Source organism: Ictidomys tridecemlineatus, chromosome 12, assembly GCF_052094955.1.
Source record: "Ictidomys tridecemlineatus isolate mIctTri1 chromosome 12, mIctTri1.hap1, whole genome shotgun sequence".
NCBI lineage: Eukaryota > Metazoa > Chordata > Mammalia > Rodentia > Sciuridae > Ictidomys > Ictidomys tridecemlineatus.
In genome coordinates this window covers 1,623,024-1,647,081 of record NC_135488.1, presented here as the reverse complement: position 1 = coordinate 1,647,081, position 24,058 = coordinate 1,623,024, and the positions used below count along the sequence as shown (strand labels likewise).

The window sequence follows — 24,058 nt, the reverse complement described above, 5'->3', positions numbered from 1 at the left end:
TGGTGGGAGAAGGAAATAGAAGCAAGACTCTGGGTTGAGGACTGTGAAGGGGATGCCAAGCCAGCAAGTGAGTGTTGCATCTTAGAGTTAAACTCAAGAGAGGTCATTGCCAATTAATCCCCCTGGTGAGAAGCTGGGTGGAGTTGAGGTCTGTCAGGTGTGACATTGGAATTATTAGCCATCTAGGGTAGAGACCAGTAAAGGCCAGTTTGCCAAGGCTACTGGGAGTAGGCAAGTGCTACCTGATGCAGTGGCTATCTGTGGGAACAGTCAAGGGGCATGGAAAGGAGGGTTGTGAGAGCACTGGGGGACATGGGGTAGAAATGGGAGACCTTATTTGGAGAGGAAGAATGGACAGAACTGAGGTTGGGGGCTTCCTGGGGGAAGGTGTCAGTTCTTCCGAGTGTCAGGTTTATCATCGACAGAAAGGGGGTGGAGTAAATTTGTAACCTTCAAGGAGGTGCTTGTGAAATGTGGTAGTACGAACATGTGTGATGTGATCCTCTGCCCAACGCATGCTCTGGAAGGGCAGGGAGTGGGACTGTCCATATACCCAGGAGCAACAAGTGGATATATTGGGCACAACAAAGCTGTTAAAAGTGTAAGCCTGAACTTCAGCCTGGGGATGAATTTCTTAACCTTTGCATCTGAAATGAGAAACAGAATTCCATGTTTTAAAAAGCCTGTGTCAGCTCTTAAGCACTGAATAAGGCATCTTATTCTAATAGAAATTGGAGGTCTTAGATGTTTACCTGGAGTATTAGAAGTCTTAGAAGTCTGACATTGATTTTTAAAGTTATTTTAGAGTTTTTGGTTTATTTAGAAAATGCAACAAAAAGAAGAAACCTCACTTGTCATTGTGCTTCTCAGAAACTCTTTGTTTTGGAATCCTTCCTTGTTCCTTTCCTTATCATATATCACGGAGGCCTGTTTTTCTTTTTCTTTTTCTTTTTTTTTTTAATAAACTAAACACATACTTTTCTGTAGCCTCCTTGAGTATTTTTTCATATCATCATTCTTTTTAATCCTGGGTGATTCTTAGAATGAGGCAAGTGTAGGAAACCCAGCTGGCCTCGACTCCAGGGGGCCTGAAGAGGTGAAGGAATGGAGGAGCCAATGTGTGGGGTGAGTGGAAGCACCACAGCACACAGCCTGGCTCTTCCTGTTGGCACCTCCCAGGTGCGCTGAGCCGTGAGGCTTGACTTGCAGGGTTGTCGTGGGAAGCAGGAATTTGGGATTAGGTAGGCACGATCCTGGGCTGCCCTGATATGAGTCCTTTTGGATGAGATAAGCCTGTGTGCCAGTGGCAGCTGGCTCCTTGAAGGTCTTCTCTGCCTAGCAGACTATTCCTCAGAGTTTGGATGCTGCCTGGTTAGTTGAGAGGTCTGCTGAGGAGTGAGCCAGCAGTGCCCTTGTAAGAAACTGTCGTGCACTCAATTATATTATCTCCGTCTGCTGGCAGGGAGGAACTATTGCCATGACTGGTATAGAAGACCTTCAGGGAAGCTCTTCAGGTAAGGAGAAACTTTGACCTTTTCTGAGTCAGAGGCAGTGCAGAGGTGTACACAGGAGTAATGATGGGCTGGGAGGCAGTGTCCATCCCATGGAGCTTCACCTTAGGCAAGTCGCAGGGGTGTCCTTAAGCTGCTTCAAGGAAAGCACTCCAAGTTAAGTGAATTCTATCACACAGTGATGCAGCTGAGAAAACTTCTGCAGAATTTTTCTGCATTGAGATTGTTGAACCCAAAATTGATTTTGCTGTGTGTCAAGCTGCTATGGTAAAGCACAATCCTGTGAAGTATGCTTTGTTACTCTAACTGTGCGAGATTAGTGTGCCAGGAATTGTCAAGACTGAATTCAAACCAGGGTCTAACACCAGAATTCAGTGTTGGTCACTTCTGTGTTGTCCTCAGGCCTCTTAGATGCTGTCCTTGGTGAGGTGGTCACCATCATCACAACAGGTCTTCCTGCTCCTCTCCTTCTTGCTAGCCAATCCACCCTCCCTCCCACCCTCCTTCCTTCCAACAAACACTTTATGAATATTTGCTTATGAGAAACACTGACCATTATTACTGCCTCAGCTAACTCATAAGACTTATTTATTATATATCTGTTTAAAAATACGAGGTGCTAACTGCATTTGTTCACTGGTACATCATTCCGCCAGTCTTGTTTTTATTGAGCATCTGCCTTATGTCTGGCTTTGAAGTGGTGTTAACAGACACAGGGACAGGGCCTCTGCCCATAAGTAGTGTACATTCCCTTGTGAAACTGACAGTAACTAAGTAGAAGGTACTTTGACAGTGTGACAAATGATTGAGAAAGATGTTAAGCATGGTAGGAGTATGATAGTAGTAGGGTAGTGGCTCATGGGACCTACTTTGGAGTGAGTCATCGGGATTCTGAGGAGGAGCCATTTGAGCCAGTGGAGGGTGACTGCAGGAACTGGCCAGCCACTGAAGACTGCAGGCAGAGGGAGTAGCAAGGCTAGAGAGGCTTGGGCTGTTTGAAGATTGGGACCAGGGAGGAAGCCAGTGCAGCAGGAGGACCATGAGCAAGGGGGAGAGTGAAGTGGGATGGGCGATGGAGTTGACAGTCTGGAACACATGGGGTTCCTGCAGGCAGCAGAGTGCTGCCGTCTTATTGACTTCTATTTGAGAAAGATTCCTCAGTGGTAGAATAAATTTTGAGCAGGAAGCAGAGGATTAGCAGAGATGGAAGGAAGTCAGGCTAGCTACAAGATATGTAGTCCAGGGGGAGAGGTGTTGATAGCATGGCAAGGAAAGAAGTGGATAGATTGAATATTTTGGAAATAGAGGCAAGGTTTGAATGATTGGATATGGGAAATGGGAGAGATGGAGAGATTTTTTGGCAGTTTGACAGACATTGTAGTCAAAATTTATGCATAGATGTTTTGGTCTAGTCTTTCTAATGATGTTCTCAGTAGTGAATTCAAGCACAGGTGTGAGTGCATCAACTCTGAACATATTCAGAGTAAGATGGTAGCTTTGAGGAAAGGTAAGAGTGAGCCTGAAATGAGTGTTGGTAAAGACTGGGCAATTTGGGCTGGGGATATAGCTCAGTTGGTAGGCACAAGGTCCTGGGTTCAATCTCCAGCACATACACACACAAAGATTTGGCAATTAAACTTTGGGAGGCTGGCCTTTTAATACGTGATTACCAGAGAATTATAAAATAATAGTCAAAAGAGAATTTAGAAATACACAGCTCATTTCTTCATTTAAAGGATTAGGAAACCAGTCCAGAGAGGTACAGTTGACTATCCCAAGCTTGTATTCCACCCCTATTCCCTTAAGTCCAAGAGCAAACATGTATGTTCTGGAGAACACTAGGTTCATGTTTAAGGAGAAGAAAGTTGAACATGCAATGAGAAATAGCAGAACATACAATAAGATCACTCAGCAATTAAGTAGCTTGAAGCTCTGCCAAAACTTTGTTAGTGGTTAAGTTCTATTCAGGTGTTTCTGTGTTGTTTTTGAGATACTCTTGCTCTGTTACCCAAACAGGTGTGGAACTCCTGAGCTCAAGTGATTGCCCTGCTTCAGCCTTCCAGGTAGCTGAGATTATAGGTTATGCCACCATGCCAGGCGTATTTTCCAGGCTGCCAGAATAAGTGAGGAAAAGACTCGTGTACATGACATCTAAATATATTTAGAATTGTCAGGGCTCAAGTTCTACATCAGATTTTAGAAGCTAATGACTAGAAGAAGAAAGTTTGAAGGTTCTTTGGGTTGGGTGGAAGGAGAGAGAAAAATGGCACCCACAGAGGTGACGGAGAGGTGTGACTTACACCTGGGGCTTGGGGAGCCTGTGCCACATGGTGCAGCCATGGCAAGTGTCCTGCATGCACCTCTTCTTGTGTCAGGGTGGGAAGTTTATTTTTGTGGATGAGAAACTGGAGAGAGGTGTTTCCAATGTGTTAATTTGGTGAAGATGTAATCATCTGAGAGGGAAGGGGAGGGTGTCCTCCTGTCTTTGTCCGTAGGCCTGTCATGACTTAATATTTTTTGCAGCTTGGAATGACGTTTGTGACTTGATGAGCCACTTAAGATCAAGAGTCGTGTCTTCAGCCACTATTGCATTGCACAGGCTTATGTTGTACCCAGTAGGCCTATAGGAGTCCTACGAGGTCAGGTCTCCCGCCAGTCTACGCAGTAAGTGCCTGGTAGGCACTCGTCATGTTGAAACAAATGCATGTGACATTGCCACCACTGAGACTGTCACCAAAAGTTCACTTCTGTGCATTGCATTTTTAAACAGTTGATATATAACTGTGTTTTCCTGGCATACGATTGAGGTCTGAAAAAGATCAGATTGTGATCTTTTGTAGGAACACTGAAGGTTTTTGGAAAGCTGAAGTGGTTTATTTACAGCCTTTTGATGTGAGTCCTTGATTTTGTGACTTATCACCTGTTTACTGTGCTGGCCTTTTATTTGGTGATGGTATTATTAAACCAAGCAAATCTTGAATTTTGCTAGCAATTCAAATTTCTAGCTAGGGACTTCCCTTTTAATGTCTTTGGTTTGATATCTTTTAGGCTTCTCCCAGTATGTGTCCTGTACAGTCTGTTCCCACAACAGCTTTTAAGGAGATCCTGCTTGGCTGTACCGCAGCAACCCCTCCTAGTAAAGACCCAAGACAGCAAAGTACTCCTCAGACTGCCAACTCTCCACCCAACCTTGGAGCAAAGATTCCTCAAGGGTGAGTAGTGCTGTGTTAAAGATACTTAATCACAACCAGTTATTTTGGTCATGGTTCACTGTTTTCGTCTCGGGTTGTCCATGGAAGTTTTTCATAAGTTTCTGAGAGGAGAGGTTACTCAGATTCCTTCAGTGGTGAAAAGTGTAGACAGCACACAGGAAAACAGGAAGCAGTGTAGAAGGACAGGAGTGGGCTCTGTGATGGTGTGGGGGACCAGTTGGAGTGCTGCTGATGGGTAGAGCTCGGAAGGAGAAAAGAATGGATTGGTTGAATGTGGAAGATGAAGGTCAGTGGGTATTGGGGAGGAGATGTGGGTACAATGAGGGGCCACCTAGACTTGAGTCAACCCCAGGTACAGGTAAGAATCACTTCTCAGCCTTGTCACTGAGGTCAAGTGTAGAGATGTGGCAGAGGGGACTGAAACACAAGGGAGCAGTGAGTGATGGTGTCACTGACAGGTGGAGGTACTAAATAAGAGATGTCAAGTGTGATGAGGGCTCAAGTGAGCATGGTGCAGAGAGAGGGAAGGCCCTCTTCTGGGAGGTGGTGGTGGCTTATGATCAAGGCAAGATGTGGTCATTAGAGACTGTGGTGTGGAGAGGCGAGTTGGGAAGACTGTCCCCAAACGTGGGAGAGTGGCTGAGTATGTTGCTTGCTGGGGGAAAGACAAAGGACAAGTTCCTATGCTGATACCTGGAGAGTGGTAAGGTAGTACTCAGGCGCAAGGAAAGCAGTCTCACAACAGAGGACATCAGGAAATTATTGATGGCCAGACTGAGATTTCTACTATAAATGCTATGAATACTATGGGATGCTCATTGCTCAGTGTTGAACACGGCCTAGCTTATGTGAAGCCCTGGGTTCAATTCCTAGTACCACCCCAAACAGAAGATTGATAGGAATGCTTGTTTATGAGAAATTATTCTTCAGGAACGAATCCTCTGTTAGAGGCAGGAAAAATAAAGTACAAATAAAGCTGTATTATTTGATGAAGCAAGAATTCTAGAATGAATCCTGAAGAAATGAAGTCCTTCAAGGATATCTCAAGTAAGATGGGGTGGTGCAGAGTGAGTCTGTGAATCAGTCAGTCATCGACCACTGTAGTATCTGCTGTGGTCCTAACCACCTCAGCTGGGTTGGGGCCGAACAGGATTTGTTCTGTTGCTGGTTAAATATTGGGTGGCTACCTTTTAAGGGATTTCTAGTATTTCTTTTATAGATAAACACACAGTATCTTTATTTTTATGTGGTGCTGAGGATCAAACCCAGTGAGTGTCTCACACATGTGAGGCAGGCACCTTACAACTGAGCTGCAGCCCCAGCCTGATACCTAGTATTTCTAATACACGTATTTTGAAAGTTTTTATCTTCACACATTTGCCTGCCATGAGATTGAATTTCCAAGTCTTGGCAAGCAATAAGAATACTAGTTATATCTTTCAAATTTAAATATAATCTTCATTATATAAGAAAGTTCAGAAGTTTCTCTAATATTAAAAAAAACCTTTGATAATGGGCCCTGCAGAGACGTAATTTTGACATTTTGAAAACCACCACTGAGATTAACTGCTGAATATAATTTTTGGTTCTTGTTTTGAGGGAAAACTAAGGTTCACTGTGATGTAAGTAGCCCTTGTGTTTTTCTGGTTTAAGATACTTCTGTGAGTTGTTGACTGATGACTTTTAACTTTGGCTCACAGAAACCGGTCCTGAGTTCTCTGTGGAAGCAGCCTTCTCATCCATGCTGGTTGCTGAAGGGAACATACAGTTGGTTTTGGAATCGAGAGAGCTGAAAGAGGCCTTAATGTGCTGCTTTGCCATCCTGTGTTTTCTAGGTGTCCTAAGCAGAGTTTACCAGAAGAGCTTTCTTCCTGTCTAAACACAAAGCCTGAAGGACTGAGAACAAAACCAGATGTCTGCAGAGCAGGGCTTCCCTCCTCACAGCCTGCTCAGGTTGGGCCTGGAGACCTGAAGATTCTAAGTGAGCGCAGAATTGGCTCTGACCAACCCAAGACGGACACTGAGCAGGAAGGCCGATTGCAGCCCGCTCCACAGCCACCCCTTGGCCTTCTTAAGGAGGGCTCACCTACAGAAGCTTCTCCCAGGGCAGAAGCGGAAACTGTCAGTACCCCCGAGCTGCAGAAGCACCCAGAACATGCACCTTCCACCTCTGATGTCTCTTCAGAGAAGCCAGACGTGAAAGCAGGTGTTAATTGTGATAGTTCTCATAGTTGTGCAGGAAAAATGGTCAAACCTTCAGCTTTAGGTTGCCAGTCTCAGAGTGTAAAGGAGACTTCTGGAAAAGTAGACAATGAAAGCTGTTGTACAAGAAGCAACAATAAAATCCAGAATGGTGAGTGTTTCTAAAGTCTTCATTGCTAGAGGGTAGAGGTGGTGTCTGTTTTGTTCTCTGTGATAGAATACTTGGAAGTGACTCTGTAGAGGAAGTTCAGGTGAGCCTGTGTTAAACGGATGGGTTTGTGCTGTGATTGAGGGCTGGTGTCTGTTAACCTCGCCAAGTGGAGGCATTCCATCATAGCCTTCACCGTGACGCCACTGGTTCTCTTAGGTGATAATTATCCCAACTTTTCATTGTAAGAAAGTATTTTAAAAATGAAACCTAAAGTGATCTGCTGATTACTGTCTCTTCAACTCTTGCTGCGATTTTCCTGTCATGTCCAGGTTAGAGGGGAAGAGGTGACACTTCATCCTTACACACAAGCTTAGATCTGAATTTTTAAGAACAGATTACAGAATTGCATCCTCACTCTGGAAAAGGGAGTGTTGGTTAAAGATGTTGAAAGATAGGGCTGAACTGCTGTGCCACTTTACTTAGTGGAGGAACTGCATACTCACCAGTTCAAACTAAAAGGTCTTTCTGTAGGGAAAGTAGTACTGTGCTTCATACTGTAGGTTGAGCATTTCTAGTTCAAATATTGTAAATCCAAAATGTTCCAGTATCTGAAACTCTTTGCATGTCAGTGTTACATTGCAGGTGGGAAATTCCATACCTGATCTTGTGTGATGTTCCCAGTCAGAGGGCTGACACCCTGAAAGTAGTGGATCTGATTACCTTCAGGACTGTGTCTGTACAGTATATGTGAAATTGTGTGTTTAGACTTGGGTCCCATCTCAAGTGTCTCACTACACATACATAAATACTCTAGATTTAAAAAAAAGAGCCAGAAATCTGTAGCGCTTCTGGCCCTAAGCCTTTTAGATAAGGGGTACTGATAGATTTGGGGTGCATTTCAGTAATGAAGGTCATCTGACTGTGTTGCTAGAATTAGAAGAATGAAGTGGCTTCAGCATGGTAAAGTGCAGAGCCTTTATACTTTAAAGGTGCCTTAAATGGTGGTCAGAATTATCACAATTTTGGTAATTACCAGAATTGGGAAAATTAGTGTAGAGTAGTTTTAAGTTTTTAAAACTTAAACCCTGTTCATTTGAGTCAGCAAAAAATCAATCTGCCCATACTATTTTTTTTATTTATTTACTGCAGGCCTCTGAAATTAGAGGGCAAAGTGGTGGGATTTGGCCTTTTATAGTGTACAACTGGAGGAAGAGAAAGAACTTTCTTGGCCTAGGGGGATTCTTGTACCCCATCTTCTTAATTCTTGAGGTTTAGGTTAATATAGATGCTAATTTGCATAAGATCATACTGTTCCTCAGGAGTTATGTAACTCCCAAAATGAAGTGAATATTCGTAAGCATGTATCTGTTCTATTTTTTTATTCTTTTTGAGTCATCAGCCCTCAGGCAACTAGCTTTAAGCACATGAGGGGTTCACAAGGGAGTGGAGTCCAGCTTTGTCTCACGTAATATGCTGTCCAGCTGTCCTCCATCTAGCATGATTGTAAGGAAAGGAAAACCCAGTCACACCTCCTGGACTAGCAGGTCCTGCTGTCTGTAGCTGAGGAGTGAGCATGTTTTGGGAAACCCTCCAGGATCTCCGAGCTGTGTCCATGAGTGTGGCTGTGGCTGTTGGAAAGCTGGACAATACAGGAGTCTGCTCCTTGGCTCCATGCCTTTTTCCTGTTGAGGTACATGGGTGGCTCCTCGGAACAGGGCATTGTCCTGTTCTCTTGGCTCTGTTGTGAGCGAGCATGGAAGGCGCTGGCAGTTGCTCTCTTCACTGAGGGGTAGATGTAGGCAGTTCATCTTGCATAGCTCTAGATGTTTCCTCTTTTCAGCCAGGGCAAAAAAGATGAGGGAACCTGGTCCAACTTGAAGGGTGATGTCATTTGAGTAATGAAAACTCTATCCTTGAACTATTAATCTCCTTCATTTTCTCATTTCTTTACTTTTTTCTTTCACTGTAACCGAGTGAGGGTGTTTAAGGGTCTAGGACCATCAGTTCCAGCATTATTCAGCATGTCATGGGGTGATCAGGCCTGCTGTACAAGAGAGGCAACAGATCACTTCTAAGGGAATTATTGAGAACACTTCCTTTATTTAAAACCCTCTTTGGTTTGGGGTCTGTCTTCCAGTTTTCTCCCAGCCTGGTCTCTCTCCTGGTTCCCTAGAAGTTGTTTTTGTTTGCCCAAGAACCTACTTCCTTCCTTCTTCTCTGTATGCTGAGTTCTCGAGGAGAAGGGGCTTTTCTGTCTTGGGCTCGCTGTGGATTCTCTTCTGTTGCTGGGCAGACAGTGATTGCCCTGTCCTGTGATGGCTTTACCTCTGCTCTCCTCTTCTGTAAGGACCTTGTTAACATCTCTTCTCCAGTTCCTACCCATCACAGGTTAGAACTCACCTGAGCGAGCTTACCCACAATCCTGTCTGCTGAGGGGAGCATGTGTGTGCAGGGAATTGAAGACATGTCAGGAGTTAAGTGCCGTCTTTAAATGCCCTTAGAAAATAGCCCTTACTTTGTAGGCCAAGGATCTGTGTAGGAAAGTGATTGGTTCACTTTTGTTAAAAGAGTGCTGTAAAAAACTCATCTTAAAACTAGACTCTCTTTTTTTGTGGGGGTACTGGTACCAGGAATTAAACTCAGGGGCACTCACCCACTGAGCCACATTCCCAGCCCTATTGTATTTTATTTAGAAACAGGGTCTCACTGAGTTGCTTAGTGCCTTGCTTTTGCTGAGGCTAGCTTTGATCTCACGATCCTCCTGCCTCAGCCCCTGGGATTACAAACAGTTTGCCACCGAACCCTCCTAAAACCAGCCTCTCTTGAGTGTGAAAGGGGCAGAGTGACCTTGACTTCGGTCTTCTGGAGAGGTGTGCCCACCTGTACTGCTAGTACTGCAGTGAGCTTGCTTGAGGCCTCTGCCTCGCAGTGCTACTCTGGCATTCCCGCTGTCCAGGTTGTGAAAGGAGAGTGTGCCGACCTGGAGAGAAGAGCACCTTCCAGTTGTTCTCTGGTGTCTGCTGTCAGCCATGTTCCTGACATTACCTCTGAACCAGGAGTGGAGAGGAGGAGTCCTTTCTTTGTGAATATTGGCTTAATGAGTAGAATTTAACCAAATATTGATGTGATATCCAAAAATTTGAGATTCTGTTTCCTTGATCTTTTTCTTTCCTAGTACCAGCCCGGAAGTCAGTTTTGACAGATCCTGCTAAACTCAAGAAGCTACAGCAGAGCGGTGAGGCCTTTGTGCAGGACGACTCCTGTGTGAACATCGTGGCTCAGCTGCCCAAGTGCCGGGAGTGTCGTCTGGACAGCCTTCGTAAGGACAAAGAGCAGCAGAAGGACTCACCTGTGTTCTGCCGCTTCTTCCACTTCAGGAGGTGAGGCCTGGGAGAGAGTGCATGGCGTCTGGGCCCACTTGTGCACTTTTCTTTTTCTGTTCGTAGCAGAGCTAGAACTAAGAAGGTAGTGGTTGCATTTCTAATCTATGAGCATTAATCTAGAGCTTTCTGCATATTATTTTGTTTGTTTCTTTGTTTCTTTTTCTTTCTTTTTCTTTTTTAGGCAGGGACTCTCATTAAATTACCCAGGCTAGCCCCAAATTTGTGATCTACCCGCCATAGCCTTCCCAGTAGCTGGATTATAGGCGTGCACCACCACATCTTATTTTTCAAATGAAGCTGAGAAGCTTAGAAGTACACGTTTTTATTTCTAAAAGTACTGTCATTGTAGAAAAATGCTGAAGGTTCTGAAAATCCACCACAAATAAGGAATGTGCACTGGCAGGGTTCAGGCCCATCCAATTAGTACATTGCATGGACTATTTTGGATTTATTTTCCAATGCCCAGGAGGAACCTCTTGTTCACATTCATTCTTTTCTACAAATACTTATACATTTCTGCCTAAGAACCCATTGTAGCAATGCTTGATATCCCATCTCAGCAACTCCTTTGTTGATATATTAAGATGACTTTTCATTTTTTGCCACTAGAAATAACATGGAGCTGACATCTTCTTGTCCGTGTCTCTGGCTGTACTTTGCAAGGATTGTAGGAAGTGGCATTGCTAGGTTAGAGGTGTGTGTGCAAGACCTTGGCATTTGTCCTGCCACGTTGCCCTCCTGGAACCGTCAGCTGTGTTTTTGCCCACTGGTGGGATTCAGGCCTGCTTGTAATTTCCTTTACCAGAGAAGGCATGTCTTGTGAAAAATCTCAATAGACAAAGCTTTCATGTTTATATTGTATTTTTTCATGAGTCAAGTTCCTTTTCTGTAAATTCTTCTGCCTGAGTGAAGCAAAGGACATCCTTCTTTTTTCTTTCATTGAGACACAAATGGTGATGGTTCCGGTACTGATGAACTTTGGATATAATCCAGTTTTTCATAATTTAGATATTTTCAGGTCCAACAGATATAATTGCAAACAAGTGTTGATTTTTAATTTCTTCCTTTTTTCCTGCTCTTTCATTCAAAGTTAAAATTTAACTTAAAATCTTAAGTTAAAAGGTGGTTGATAAGCTGAATGAAGTGCACAAGTAATTTCAGTATTTAAGGATCGTTCTATTCAAAGCAGCACATGCAGGACACCAGCGAGGTGAGCTGCCGGTGCTCTCAGGTTCAGGCTATTGTAATGAAATCCAGTTCCTGGCTACTGGCTTGCCCTTCACTGCTGAGTGAGTCACAAGTGCAGACAGTGGAGTGTGTTGCAGTGCTGTGGTGCAGACACAGGCATCCTGCATGGTGTCTGGTCCAGGCTGTTCCTAGTCAGGTCAGCTTTGTTCCACTTCCTCTCAGGAGGCTTTCTGTGTACAGTAAAGGTGCTTTTGCATTTGCACTTGTGTATATTTTGGAGAAACCGCAGAATGATTGTGCTTCCTCCAGGTCTTTGTTAGCACTTTGCTGGCTCTTGCTGTGAAAAGTGGTAACTGGAGCAAGGGAGAGGGAAGTTGCCAAGGCTTTTTAGGGAGGGGATCACTTTGTTGTTCTATGTAATAGTATCAGAGCTTTTTTTCTTTAAAAAATCACTGTTCTGAAACAATCTAAAAATCATTGATGCTGTTATTTAGCTGTTTTCCTTTTTTTTTTTTTAATTTAAGGGGGAGGTGCCTTTGCTTAGTGTTATAATAAAGCCACTCTAGTTGAAACTAGAACACAGTCACTCTTTTTGTAAAAGAATGTCATAATTAACTTTCCCCTGTTGCTTGGAGAAGAGTAGATTAAAGCTGTCCTTGGCCACCTCCTCAAATATTTCCCATTCGGCTTTTCTACAGATCAAACAGAAGTAGAGGCCGAGTCTCAGTTATAAGGCATAGTTGCCACGTCCCGTTGTCATTAGCTCCCCCCTTTGAAATGGCTTTCATACTTGTTTTAGTGTCATGACTCTCTAATTTGGGCTGTTTTAACTAAACCTTGCAACTCTTCTTTGGATTGCTTGAAGCAAGTTTATCTGTTATGCAGCTCCTATTGTCTTGTCTTGCTTACCCTGCACTCTTTTGGACAGGTGATTTTTCTAGAACACACTTTGTTTGTCTCCCAGGCTCAAGGAGTCTTGCTAGGTCCCCAGTGCCTAGTGGAGGAGGTCTGGGTGCCCAGCAGCATGCTGAAGGCCTGTAGTAGTTGACCCAGCATTCCTCTCTGGATTCTCACCTCGGGAATAAACTCTGGTTTAATCTTATTGGTCTCTTGTCACCCAATTCACCTGCTTTTCTTCTTGTATGAAGCACTGTTTCCTGAACATAACCCTCTCTTACCTACTATTTACCATTTGTGACAAGGGAAGCTCAGTTACTATTTCTATGAGGGAGGCGGCTTCACCATGAGTCCCACAGAACTCTTAGCACTTAGTGACTGTCACAACATCTGTCACATCTGGTGTGCATTTTGGGTCAGTTTCTTATGTCTCCAACTAAAAAGATCAAAACTAACACAAAGCTCATGAAAAAGCCAAGTATGATAGGAAATTGAGTGAGTTCTGGGCAAGTTCTCTGCCTTTTCCCTACTTCTGGAGCACCTGAGGCCCCTCTCATGCTTCCTCTCACAACAGAGATAACACAACAGGGGCTCTGGTGGGTGCACAACCCCTCCCAGGTCCATGTGGCCTTGCTTCAGCAACTGAGGAGCCTTTTCTTGCTGAGCTGAGCATTATTCTGAAAACAGTGGAGGTATTCAAATCTGATCAGATTATCATCTTCTGATGACTGGTGACTGTCCTTACTGTGAAGTCCTATGCCCAGCAGGCTGAGCTGCCTCTGTGGAGGGAGTGTGGCTCTGTTTTGGTTTGAATGCAGAATGCACCTCTCCTAGTCCTCTCAGGCTTTCCTTGTGGAAGAAAAAATACAAGTGTTTTATCTTTCTGTTGGCATTCACAAATAATTGGCTGTAATTAATCATGGAAATTACAGAAGACCTTGAAGGATTTTATTGATTTAAATTGTAATTACAAGCTGTGAATCAGTTTTGTGTGTTTTCTACTTTCCGTAGGTTGCAATTCAACAAACATGGTGTGTTGCGGGTAGAAGGCTTCTTAACACCAAACAAATATGACAGTGAAGCAATTGGCTTGTGGCTACCTCTGACCAGAAATGTCGTTGGGACGGATTTGGACACAGCCAAGTACATCCTGGCCAACATTGGAGACCACTTCTGTCAAATGGTGATTTCTGAAAAGGAAGCTATGTCAACTATTGAGCCACACAGTAAGAGCATCTCTTAGGGGGTAGGATTTTCGAGTCCAACTTGATTTTTGTTTCTGAGGTAACACCAAAGTCTCAGTGCATGGTTTCATTTTCACTGAGAGGATTAGGTGGCCTTTTTCCTTCCATGGCTAGCTTCTTCAGAGTCTGAAGAAGCTCCTCCCTAGGAGTGCAGGCTCACCAAGGGTGAGGAGGCCTCAGATGGCTATGTAATCAGGAAAAATGGACAGGCTATTCTCTAACCCTCCTGAGGACCAGGGTGAGCTGGTTCCATGCCTGAGAATGGGAACAAGCTGTGGTTAGAAGTGATTGTCAGAGCAGAATTTGGAGGGGACACTTGAAGGTTAGTGTTGGACATAGCCCACCAAGCCCCAGGGGCCAGGGTGGGTGACCCAATAGAGCCAGACCTCCTTGGTGACATCTCAAGGTAGGATGTCTAGGAGGAGAGCACACCTAGCCCTGCCCTTTTGCTCTGTAGAAGCACCAGGGTGTCCGTCTTGTAAGGCTGTGTTATGTCCTCTTCCACATTTTCTTTGCCACATAGTTGAAAGTTAACAGGGAAGCCTTCTCACTCGCATAACCAAGCGTGTTTGAATACAAGCATCTGCAGAAGTTAACCACCACCAAAGTTCTTAACTACTGGATGTTAACAAAGGTAGCTTAAGCACAGAAATGTTATTAGGGAATGAAGATTATTTCTCTGGAGTCCAAGGAATAGAAACCAGCAGTTGGAATCTGAAAGTGGGTCAGGGGTCTGAGCCACTGCAGAACTGGACCACACTGATGAAGAGTGGCTTTAACATCATGCCATTTAATTGGATAGTGGAGAATCAGAAATCAAGATCTCATTCCCTGTGATGTCTTTAGGACAAGTGATTAAAACAAAAAAAACCTCTTCCCTTTTCAGAAAATTTTCCTTAATACATTTGGGTAAAAGTAGTTGATTTAAAGAAATTCCTTTAGCAGCTGTGCGCAGTGGTGCGAAGACTGCAAGGAGCAGCCGTCCTTGGCACACGCAGCCGCTTCCCTCCTCAGGCCGCAGGGCTATTGGAGGCAGTGCTGGTTTTCTGTTCTGAGGATGTTTTGTTGCACACATATCTTCCTTTTAAGATGTACGTAAGGGCTCTTCCCCTCCTGAGGATCCTCTCCTCCTTGCCTGTGATGGTCCTGTCTTCTTCCCTCCTCTATGATGTACTGGTCGATGGGAGGGGCCTCCTCCCTGAGAGGTGCTGAAAGCTGCTGCTTTAGCTGAGGGCTGTCACCATCCTGACACGAGGAGCACATTTCCACTGTCAGATGGGAGCTCTTCTAGTTACGTCGTTTCAGTGACAGATAACCATGGGACTGGTGGCTGAGTTTTAAGAATACTTTGTAATAAAACAGTCTAGTCCAAGTGACCAAAGTATAGTTCAGAGATCGCATTTGTGAAGTGCTTAGAGCTCTTGCATGGGTGAAACAGCAGAGATTTACTCAGCAGTTGGGGTCATTTGGGCTGTACAATCATTCTGGAAGAAATAATGCATCCACCATAGACTGGATCAGGAAGAGGTCCTCTCCACAGAATGAGAGTGCAGCCGCGTCAGCTCAGGGCTGCTTGGGGAGGGGGCAGGCTGGCTGAGTCAGTCACGGTAGTGGGCTTTCCTGTGACTTGGAACAATGCCTGCTTTGCTCCTACTCCTTCAGCTTTCTGTTAGCGTCAGGCTGGGCAGGCAGCCCATGCCCAGACCTAGAAGGACCCTCCTTCTGATTACCAGGAGAGAGCCTCTTTGTAGGTTCCTAGGTTGCCTCCAGCTGCTGGGCATGTGGTAGTGTGAGTTAGTCCTGGGCCTGGTATCACTGACAGGACAGAGTCAAGGACCTGACTGTGTACATAGGCCTGTTCCTTGGAGGCCCTTAGATACACTGGAGCATTTAATGGGCAGTGAGTAGATTGAAGGCAGCTGTGAGTATCCCGAGGGTTGTGTGTGTGTCTGAGCAGGTTGCTTTTCCCCTGGAGGAAGCCCGTTTCATGCTGCCTCCACACAGGAGCTTTCGAACAGAAAGCTTAGGCACAGCTGCGGAGGGCACCAGTGCTGCGCTGTGGCTGGTGGAGCAGCTGCTGCACAGCCTGGGCAGGGTTTCTGTGGAGTGCAGTTTGGCCTCAGAGGCAGAGCTGCGGTGCAGGATGCTGAGGCTTGCTGGAGCACGCAGGGAGGACTACTGACGGCCCATCTTGGCACTCACTGATTTCGGAACCCCTTTTCCCCACAGGACTGACTGATCTCTTGATCCTTGCAGGGCAGGTTGCCTGGAAGCGAGCAGTCAAAGGAGTCCGGGAAATGTGTGACGTGTGTGACACCACCATCTTCAACTTGCACTGGGTGTGCCCTCGCTGTGGGTTCGGGGTGTGTGTGGATTGCTATCGCATGAAGAGGAAGAACTGCCAGCAGGGTGAGAGCTGACCCGACACCCCCGCCTTGAGGAGCCTTCTGCTGATGACGCTGGGGACCCTGGGGCCTGGGGCCATGCAGATGGTCACCATAGTGCGGTATTATTTGCAGGTGCTGCCTACAAGACATTCTCTTGGCTAAGATGTGTGAAGAGTCAGATACATGAGCCTGAGAACCTGATGCCCACGCAGATCATTCCTGGAAAAGGTACTGTGCGGTGCGGGGGCTCTTCCCCTGGGTCTTGGCTGGCGAGGGACTGGTGGTTGGTTTACTCTGTGGGCAGCGCTGCCCTGTGAATAGTTTCATAGAGGAAGACAGAGGTGCTTGGAGTTGTTGGGAGAAGGAGGGGTACTTGTGCACACTGGGTCTCTGTGCTGCTGGGTGAGCTCGAAGGCACTGGCACCCTGTTGAGATGTCACCTCTGCCCTTGTGTTTTCTTAGCACTCTACGATGTTGGTGACATTGTGCATTCTGTAAGAGCCAAATGGGGGATAAAGGCAAACTGCCCCTGTTCAAACAGGCAGTTCAAACTCTTCTCAAAGCCAGCCTCAAAGGAAGACCTAAAACAGGTATTACTGCTTCTGCTAGATTCATCGTCCTTGTAATTGTTGATGGTCTATTTTCAAATAAGCCAAGCATTCCTGGCAGTGCATTTGACAGGAACACGGGCCTGTGGCTGTTCAGAGACCCACCCTTCCCATTCCTCCTGTTGCTCTTAGTCACCAGGTGGCTCTTAGTAGATTTTAGTTTTTTTTCTTTTGTTTGATAAAGGAAAAATTTGTGCTGTAGTCTACCCAACAAATTGCTGTCAAATTTGTGTGGGTTTCTAAAAGGTGTTCATGTTCTGCAGAACTAAATGACTCAGACTTCATGGAGTGTTAAATTACCAGCTGTATTTTACCTCTGATGTAACTGAACAGTGCAAGGAGTGGTGCCCCTTCCTGCAGGCTTCCCTCGTCCCTGCCGTCCGTCACTCTGTCTCTGGCTCTCCTTTCTCGCCTCATCATTCTTGTTCTTTAGGAATCCAAAATTCTTTTATACTCTCAGTTGGAGGAGTTGGGATCTTTGCCATTTCCGCTGCTTTTACGTTGTTACATTTTTGCCCACAAGGTGATTGCTCGCTAGGGTGTCAGAAATGACAACCAGTAGCAGTCACTGGGCATTGCCAGCGTGTCTCATGTGCAGGGAGGGTGGACCAGCACAGGAACTTCTCTCCCTCTCTGGGGCCAACCAGATGGTTTCTTAGGTCCCAGAGGAGTAAGTGGGCTGGCTCCTCCTCTTGATAGTCCTCTTGATGTTTCTCAAGAGCTGTTAATCTCCTCACCTCTTACAGCTAAACCAGAAGAGCACATTCCCTCTCAAACTCGTTTCCTTTCCTGCCTACCTCACTTATTTACCCAATAGCCGTGTTTTGTGTGCCTCGTCTGGCTGGATTCTCAGGGAGACAGGCACAGACCATCCCGTCAAAGCCACATGGTGTATGGGATGGTGGAGACATGGGCGAACCTGGCTGGGTTGGAGGGTGGCGGGAAATGCCTGTGTGTGGGGTGGTCATGAGGTCTTCCTTCCCACTGCTAGTCCTCAGAAGCTCTGTGCAGCAGCCCTGCTCCCTGTCTGTTGAAGGGTTGCTGAAGCCCTAGGATAGCTGGGGCAACTCATTAGGTAGCTTTGTTCTGGAAACTTCTCTTACTAATGGCTACTGGGGAGAGGGAGAAGATTAAGAAAAGGGAATTGCCATTCTTCAGCCTAAACAAAACTCCCCTTTTGTACTCATACAGACTTCCTTAGTTGGCGAAAAACTGACTCTGGGTGCTATGCTCCCGCAGAGCCCCTCAGTGTTGGAGCCGGTGGCCTCAAGTGGAGAAGCAGCTTCCAGGCCAGCCTGCAGCGTGAGGCCTGCCTGTCCAGCCAGCACGGCTCCACTCAACTGGCTGGCAGACCTGACCAGCGGGAACGTCAACAAGGAGAACAAGGGTGAGTGTTCCTGAGGACTGAGTCACTCGTGGAGGGCTCTGCAGTCTCACTGTGGGGAGACAGTGGTTGGAAGTCTCGGGAGAGGACGTGTTCCTGCAACCGTACGGAAGGTGTGTTTGCAGTCAGCTCCCAAGGCTTGGGGGTGGGGTGGGGGTGGGGGGTGGGAGGCGGGAGGGGCGCATGGTGCTAAGACTGTAGTACAGTGACAACCTGCCCCCAGCTCTTCTCCTCACCACATGGTGCTTGGTTTCTGTTGTACCTCACTGGAATGTGCCATCTTCAGTTCCATTTTTGTCACCAGTGTTTCAGGATGCTGATGAAAATAAAAAGAATGTGGACTTTGGGATAAGGTAGGCTTAGGTTAAAATCTAGGTGATTCTGTCTCTGGCTAATTTCTTTAATGTGAAACATCCTTAAATGTGGTGACTCAAGTTTGACACCATAAATAAAGGGACTTAATATATATTTATATATAATCTCTAAGCAGGGTCTTCCAGAAATACAAGGTATGGTTTAACATCCCAAAATATAAGGGGAAAATTGTGTGATGAGACACAGAAAAACTCTGTGTAAAGCTTAAATCTCATTATAAATTTTTTAAAAAACACCCTGAACATTGAATTTTTTTTTTTTTTTTTTTTTAATGAGAGATGGGGTCTCCGCTGTGGAGCCCAGCTGGCATCAAGCGCCTGGGTGTAAGTGATTCTTCTTGCCTCAGCCTCCTGAGTAGCTGGAACCACAGGCCCACACCACCATGCCTGGCTTAAATTTGAAAAAAATTGTTTTGATAGTTTCCTTTGTTCAGGGATGAGACAAAGGTGTCAGTTGTCATTAACTTTGTCAATCAGGAACCCTGGCCAGTGCACTAAGGCTCGAATAAGAGAAATCAAGAAAATATGAAAGGAATCAATAAATGGTCAATATTTGTTAACAGTACATGTGAAAAGTTCAAAAGAATCTACATTTGCAATACACATTAGTGTTGCTGAATAACAGGGTGAATTAACAACAGTACATTTTATTTGCATAACAGAAACAGAAGTCAAAGTTTAAAAAATGCCATTTTCCTTAGTTTAGCCTGGGTACTAGATATTGTTTTAATATTTATTGGGAAATCTTTAATATCATTGGTATTTATCCCCTTAAATTTTTCTTTGTTCTACAAAATGAAAACCAAGATTTTTGTTGGTTTGTGTGTGTGTTTTGGTACCAGGGACTTAACCAGGGGTGCTTTTTACCACTGAACCGCGGCATCCCCAGCCTTTTCTATTTTAAGGCGGTTGAGGCTGGCCTTGAACTTATTATCCTCCTACTTCAGCTTCCTGAGTTGCTGGGATTATAGGCGTATACCACCATACCCCTCAAAAACCCAAGTTTTAAAATAATTGTTACTAGAAGATTGCTAAGAGTTGCCTTTCAGAATGCTGTTAAATCTGGATTTTTTTGGTTTGGTTTTAGAAAAACAACCTACAATGCCAATTTTAAAGAATGAAATCAAATGCCTTCCACCCCTCCCGCCTCTGAGCAAATCCAGCACAGTCCTTCACACCTTTAACAGCACCATCTTGACACCTGTAAGCAACAATAATTCTGGTTTCCTCCGAAATCTCCTGAATTCCTCCTCAGGAAAGGTATGTGTTTGCTTTATTGTGTGCATCTGCTTTACAAAGTTGCATGGAGACAGACAGGAAGATATTGAGAGAAACCAAGTGGGTAGAAGTAGAAGGACATAAATCACATACTTAACCTTTGTGGGGACAGGAGGCTGGGTCATTGGCAGATGGACTTCCACAGGGCAGGACCACTTTCTCCGATTACATATACTTTCTCCTGTACCCAAGTGGGAACAAGGGACTTGCTTCTTTACCTGGGGGTTCTGGCTTGGGCTCTGAGCATACACTGATAGGTGCTAATCCTATCTTTAGGAAGGGGACTTTTTGATGATGGGGAATGGCACACTTAAAAGACTTGTGTTCTTTCCTAAATTCAGACAGAAAATGGACTCAAGAATACACCAAAAATCCTTGATGACATCTTTGCCTCTTTGGTGCAAAACAAGAGTTCCTCTGACTTGTCTAAGAGGCCTCAAGGACTGACGATCAAGCCCAGCATTATGGGCTTTGACACTCCCCACTACTGGCTCTGCGACAACCGCTTGCTGTGCCTGCAGGACCCCAACAACAAGAGCAACTGGAACGTGTTCAGGGAGTGCTGGAAGCAAGGGCAGGTAACACCAACCAGTCACAGCCCCTCTTTTTGGCTCCCTTGGCATTGGGGATTGAACCCAGGGGTACTTGGAACATTGAGCCACATCCCCAGCACCCACCTTTAAAAAAATTTTTTTGTTGTTGATGGGCCTTTATTTTATTTATTTGCATATAGTGGCGAGAATCAAACCCAGTGCCTCTCACAAGCTAGGCAAGCACTCTACCACTGAGCCACAACTCCAGTCCCCCAGCCCTTTTTAAATTTTATTTAGAGACAGGGTCTCTCTCAGTTGTTGAGGCTGGCTTGGAACCTGTGATCCTCCTGCCTCAGTCTCTGGAGCCGAGGGGAAGGCAGGTGTGCGCCACCACACCTGGCCCCATTGTTGGGTTTTGATGAGAGCAGCCAAGCCTTGTGAGCCTCAGGGAAGGTGGGCTGTTTGGGAGTTTGAAGGAGTGACAGGACAGCATAAAACTGAGCAAACTCTTCCATGGAGGGAAGCTGACAGCTGTCCTAGGGTGGGCGCCGAGTAGCAGCAGCAGTAGTAGCAACAGCATCTTATACCTGGTGAGAGTCCCCCAGGTGTGGTTGCTGGATCTGCAGCTGGAGTGTGCAGAAGGTGCCTGGCCTTGAGCCTAGGCTGTGCTTACGTCGTTTTGGTTCTATTTTCTGTATCTTTGGCTTTTCTTTTTGGCCAAACCGGAGTATTCACCAAAGGAACATTGCTCTTGGGCAAGAATTTGTGGGAAATGCCAAGTACCAAAACGTGGCTTGCCCATTCTCATAGTGCTTTTCCACCCTGTGTGTCCCACCTCCCAGGACTGCTCACTCATCCTCCCAGAGGCTGGGGTGGCAGGCAGGTGCCCTAGGCAGCGGCAGGTTTTGTTTGGCTTATATATATACACATCATGGTTTTACATTAACATCAGGACTGCACAGAAAGCTCAGGATTCTGACTTGTCTCCAACAACCAGGACTTGGCAGCCTCAGGTCTGTGTCCAGTGTGGTGAGGATAGGCTGGAGCGTAGGCTGGCGCCCACCGGCTTTATCTCCTTCACATCCCATGCTGCCCCCTGGCCTTGGCATGGGGTGTTCTTGGAGTGCGACGGGGGGGGGGGGGGGTCCTTTCTCCTGGAGCTTCCTGATGTGGTTGGAAGGCAGGGCTGTCACATAGGAGCTGCTGTGGCTTCCCTGAGACCAGGACCAACAGCAGCTGGGGACAGCTGGGGGTGTGCTAAGCCTCCTCCCTCTCCGTAGCCCGTGATGGTCTCAGGAGTGCACCACAGACTGAACGCCGAACTCTGGAAACCCGAGTCCTTCAGGAAAGAGTTTGGGGAGCAGGAAGTGGATCTCGTGAACTGCAGGACCAACGAAATCATCACGGGAGCCACAGTAGGCGACTTCTGGGACGGCTTTGAGGATGTCCCAAGTATGTACTAAAGACATGTCAGGGATGTGGAAGGAGACAGGAGCAGCAGGGAGTCGAGGACTGAGCCTCTGTCCTCCTCCCTTTCTTCTCCCAATGGACTTTAGTTGTATTACAGGGACTAGTGTGATACACTTTGTCACCCAGAATATGACGGGGGATGGCCAGCTGGTCCTGGTCCATAGAGCAGGATGGCCTCAGTCTCAGCAGAGCTGGTCATTTCTGTGTGATGCTGGCTTCGGAAACCGAGCTTGCTAGTCACCTGTGGTTGAGCAGCAGACGGGGTCCCTGAGGGTCACTGTAGAAACACGTTTCGTTCCACACGTCATGGGCATGAGGAGTGGCTGGATTTCAAAGAATGAGCAGCATCAAAAGACGGGACCTAATACAAATTAACTACTGATCTTTTATTTTGCTGCCCTGAGAGTACAAATGGATTTTTTGACCATTTAGAAATGATTGGCAACTGGCAGGTGGGGACATTAGAGAAAAGCAGTATTTGTGTTCTAAATGGAGCGGGTTGTGAAGCGTCTACCGAGATGAAACTGTATTATTTGTATTGTTGAAGCATAAAATATGAATTTGTCATTGATTTTGGTCTGAATCATGAATAATGGCTCGCTTATTCTGGTTCCTTTACAGATCGTTTGAAAAACGAAAAAGAACCGATGGTTTTGAAACTTAAGGACTGGCCACCAGGAGAAGATTTCAGGGACATGATGCCGTCCAGGTATGGCCACGGCGGCAGGCAGAGGGCTGCCTCCTGGACTTGGCGGGATGAGTTCTTGAGGTGACGAGGAGTGGGTTTAGGGAAACATGGAATTCGTGGCTTTTTTGGTGCTGGCTGTTATCCTGGCTAGACCCTTTGGAGAGGAAGTGTTTTTAAGTGAGATGAAGTCGAGGTGCCTAGGACTGGTGCACACACCCAGTGCCATGCCAGAGACGAGGCCCACGAGGTGCACAGGCTGTGCTGCACGGTCACAGGCGCTGCTGTGCCAGGGCTCGGAGTTGAACGGGTAGTTGACACATCCTGTGGTGGGAGAGGAAGGCCTCTCTGTTTATGACTGCTACAGTGCTGACCTTAAGTCTCCATGACCACTCTCCCCAGCCTCAGGGTCACCCACACACCTTTGTTCTGTTCACGTTGCACATTGTGCGACAAACATGGCAGGCTTGTTTTGCGAAATCCTGGCTTTCTTGTCCTAGGTTCGATGACCTGATGGCCAACATTCCGCTGCCCGAGTACACCAGGCGAGACGGCAAATTGAACTTGGCCTCTAGATTGCCAAACTACTTTGTTCGGCCTGATCTGGGTCCCAAGATGTATAATGCTTATGGTAAGGAGGAGACGCTAACTCACAAGTTAAGACAGACCGAATCCAAACCTTGAGGCTGCTTTTCAGGGGGAGAGAACACCACCCTTAGCACAGCAGCACCTGACCCTCGGGCTTCCCCTCTCTCCTTGTTCCTGTCCTGTGTGATTCACTGTCACAGCCAAGGTGTGAGGTGGCTACCTTTTAAGAATACACCTGCTTGGTTTAAATAGCATAGCTGTGGGTGTTTTCTTCCTAGTCACTGACTGTTGGCAGTGTCATTCTGTCAGAGCTCTTCCCCTGACACAGTTGTACCCTCCCTAAAGCAGGCAGCAGGCGCTGAAAGAAGGCAGACATGTCTCTACTCACTCCTGACACCTGGCCATCAGCATTGGTATACAGCTGTCATCGTCCACGGGTTAGGTCATGGCTGCTCAAAGGAGAGGGTACAGGCTCTCTCTAGCTGCAAGACCCCCAATTTTCCAAATAGGGACAAGGATTTTGGAACAGTAGAAGGGACAATGTCCTCAGAATCTCAGAAGCGATTGGCGAGTCAGAGACTAGAACTTGGGCTCATGAAAGTTTTTGTGTGTTTTTTTTTGGTATCAATCTTTAGTTGTTCTGGGAGCCCTTTCCCTGTGACCGTTAGTTTTTATAATCTCAGTTGAGAGTCTGGCGTTGTTACTGTGGTTGCAGTCTTGGGGCCAGTGGCTGGGCAGGTCTCACTTTACCCAGTGTGGCCCTGGACAGGCCAGCAAGCAGCCCTGCTGGGACTGACTGGCTCTAGCTCACTCTCCCGCCCTAGGTCCTGGCCACTGTCCAGGAGCCTGTGCTGGTGGTTCCTAGTGTCCTAGGTGCACTGCACGTGTGTCATCTTCCTGAACGCTGCTCCTTGACTTTTCAAACAGCAAGTAGAATCAGACTTTGTGGCACTGGCTCGTGCC

The 24,058-nt window shown here is 46.2% G+C and overlaps 1 protein-coding gene across 6 annotated transcripts in view; it reads left to right on the top strand.

The window, feature by feature from the left end:
• Positions 1–24,058, top strand: part of Kdm3a (lysine demethylase 3A) — a 44,589-nt gene that overhangs the window by 16,770 nt on the left and 3,761 nt on the right. For 3 of the 6 annotated variants that reach the window (XM_040270648.2, XM_078027923.1, XM_078027926.1), the window contains exons 9-23: positions 1,463–1,514; positions 3,528–3,574; positions 4,560–4,723; positions 6,559–7,076; positions 10,252–10,456; positions 13,556–13,770; positions 16,045–16,197; positions 16,308–16,403; positions 16,638–16,765; positions 17,975–18,170; positions 19,629–19,801; positions 20,161–20,397; positions 21,633–21,804; positions 22,444–22,531; positions 23,008–23,138. In XM_040270648.2, coding sequence (XP_040126582.1) covers positions 1,463–1,514; positions 3,528–3,574; positions 4,560–4,723; positions 6,559–7,076; positions 10,252–10,456; positions 13,556–13,770; positions 16,045–16,197; positions 16,308–16,403; positions 16,638–16,765; positions 17,975–18,170; positions 19,629–19,801; positions 20,161–20,397; positions 21,633–21,804; positions 22,444–22,531; positions 23,008–23,138 — 2,575 coding nt within the window. The remainder of the gene's footprint in view (positions 1–1,462; positions 1,515–3,527; positions 3,575–4,559; positions 4,724–6,558; positions 7,077–10,251; positions 10,457–13,555; positions 13,771–16,044; positions 16,198–16,307; positions 16,404–16,637; positions 16,766–17,974; positions 18,171–19,628; positions 19,802–20,160; positions 20,398–21,632; positions 21,805–22,443; positions 22,532–23,007; positions 23,139–24,058) is intronic. The other 3 variants (XM_078027924.1, XM_040270650.2, XM_078027925.1) reach the window with 3 other exon arrangements.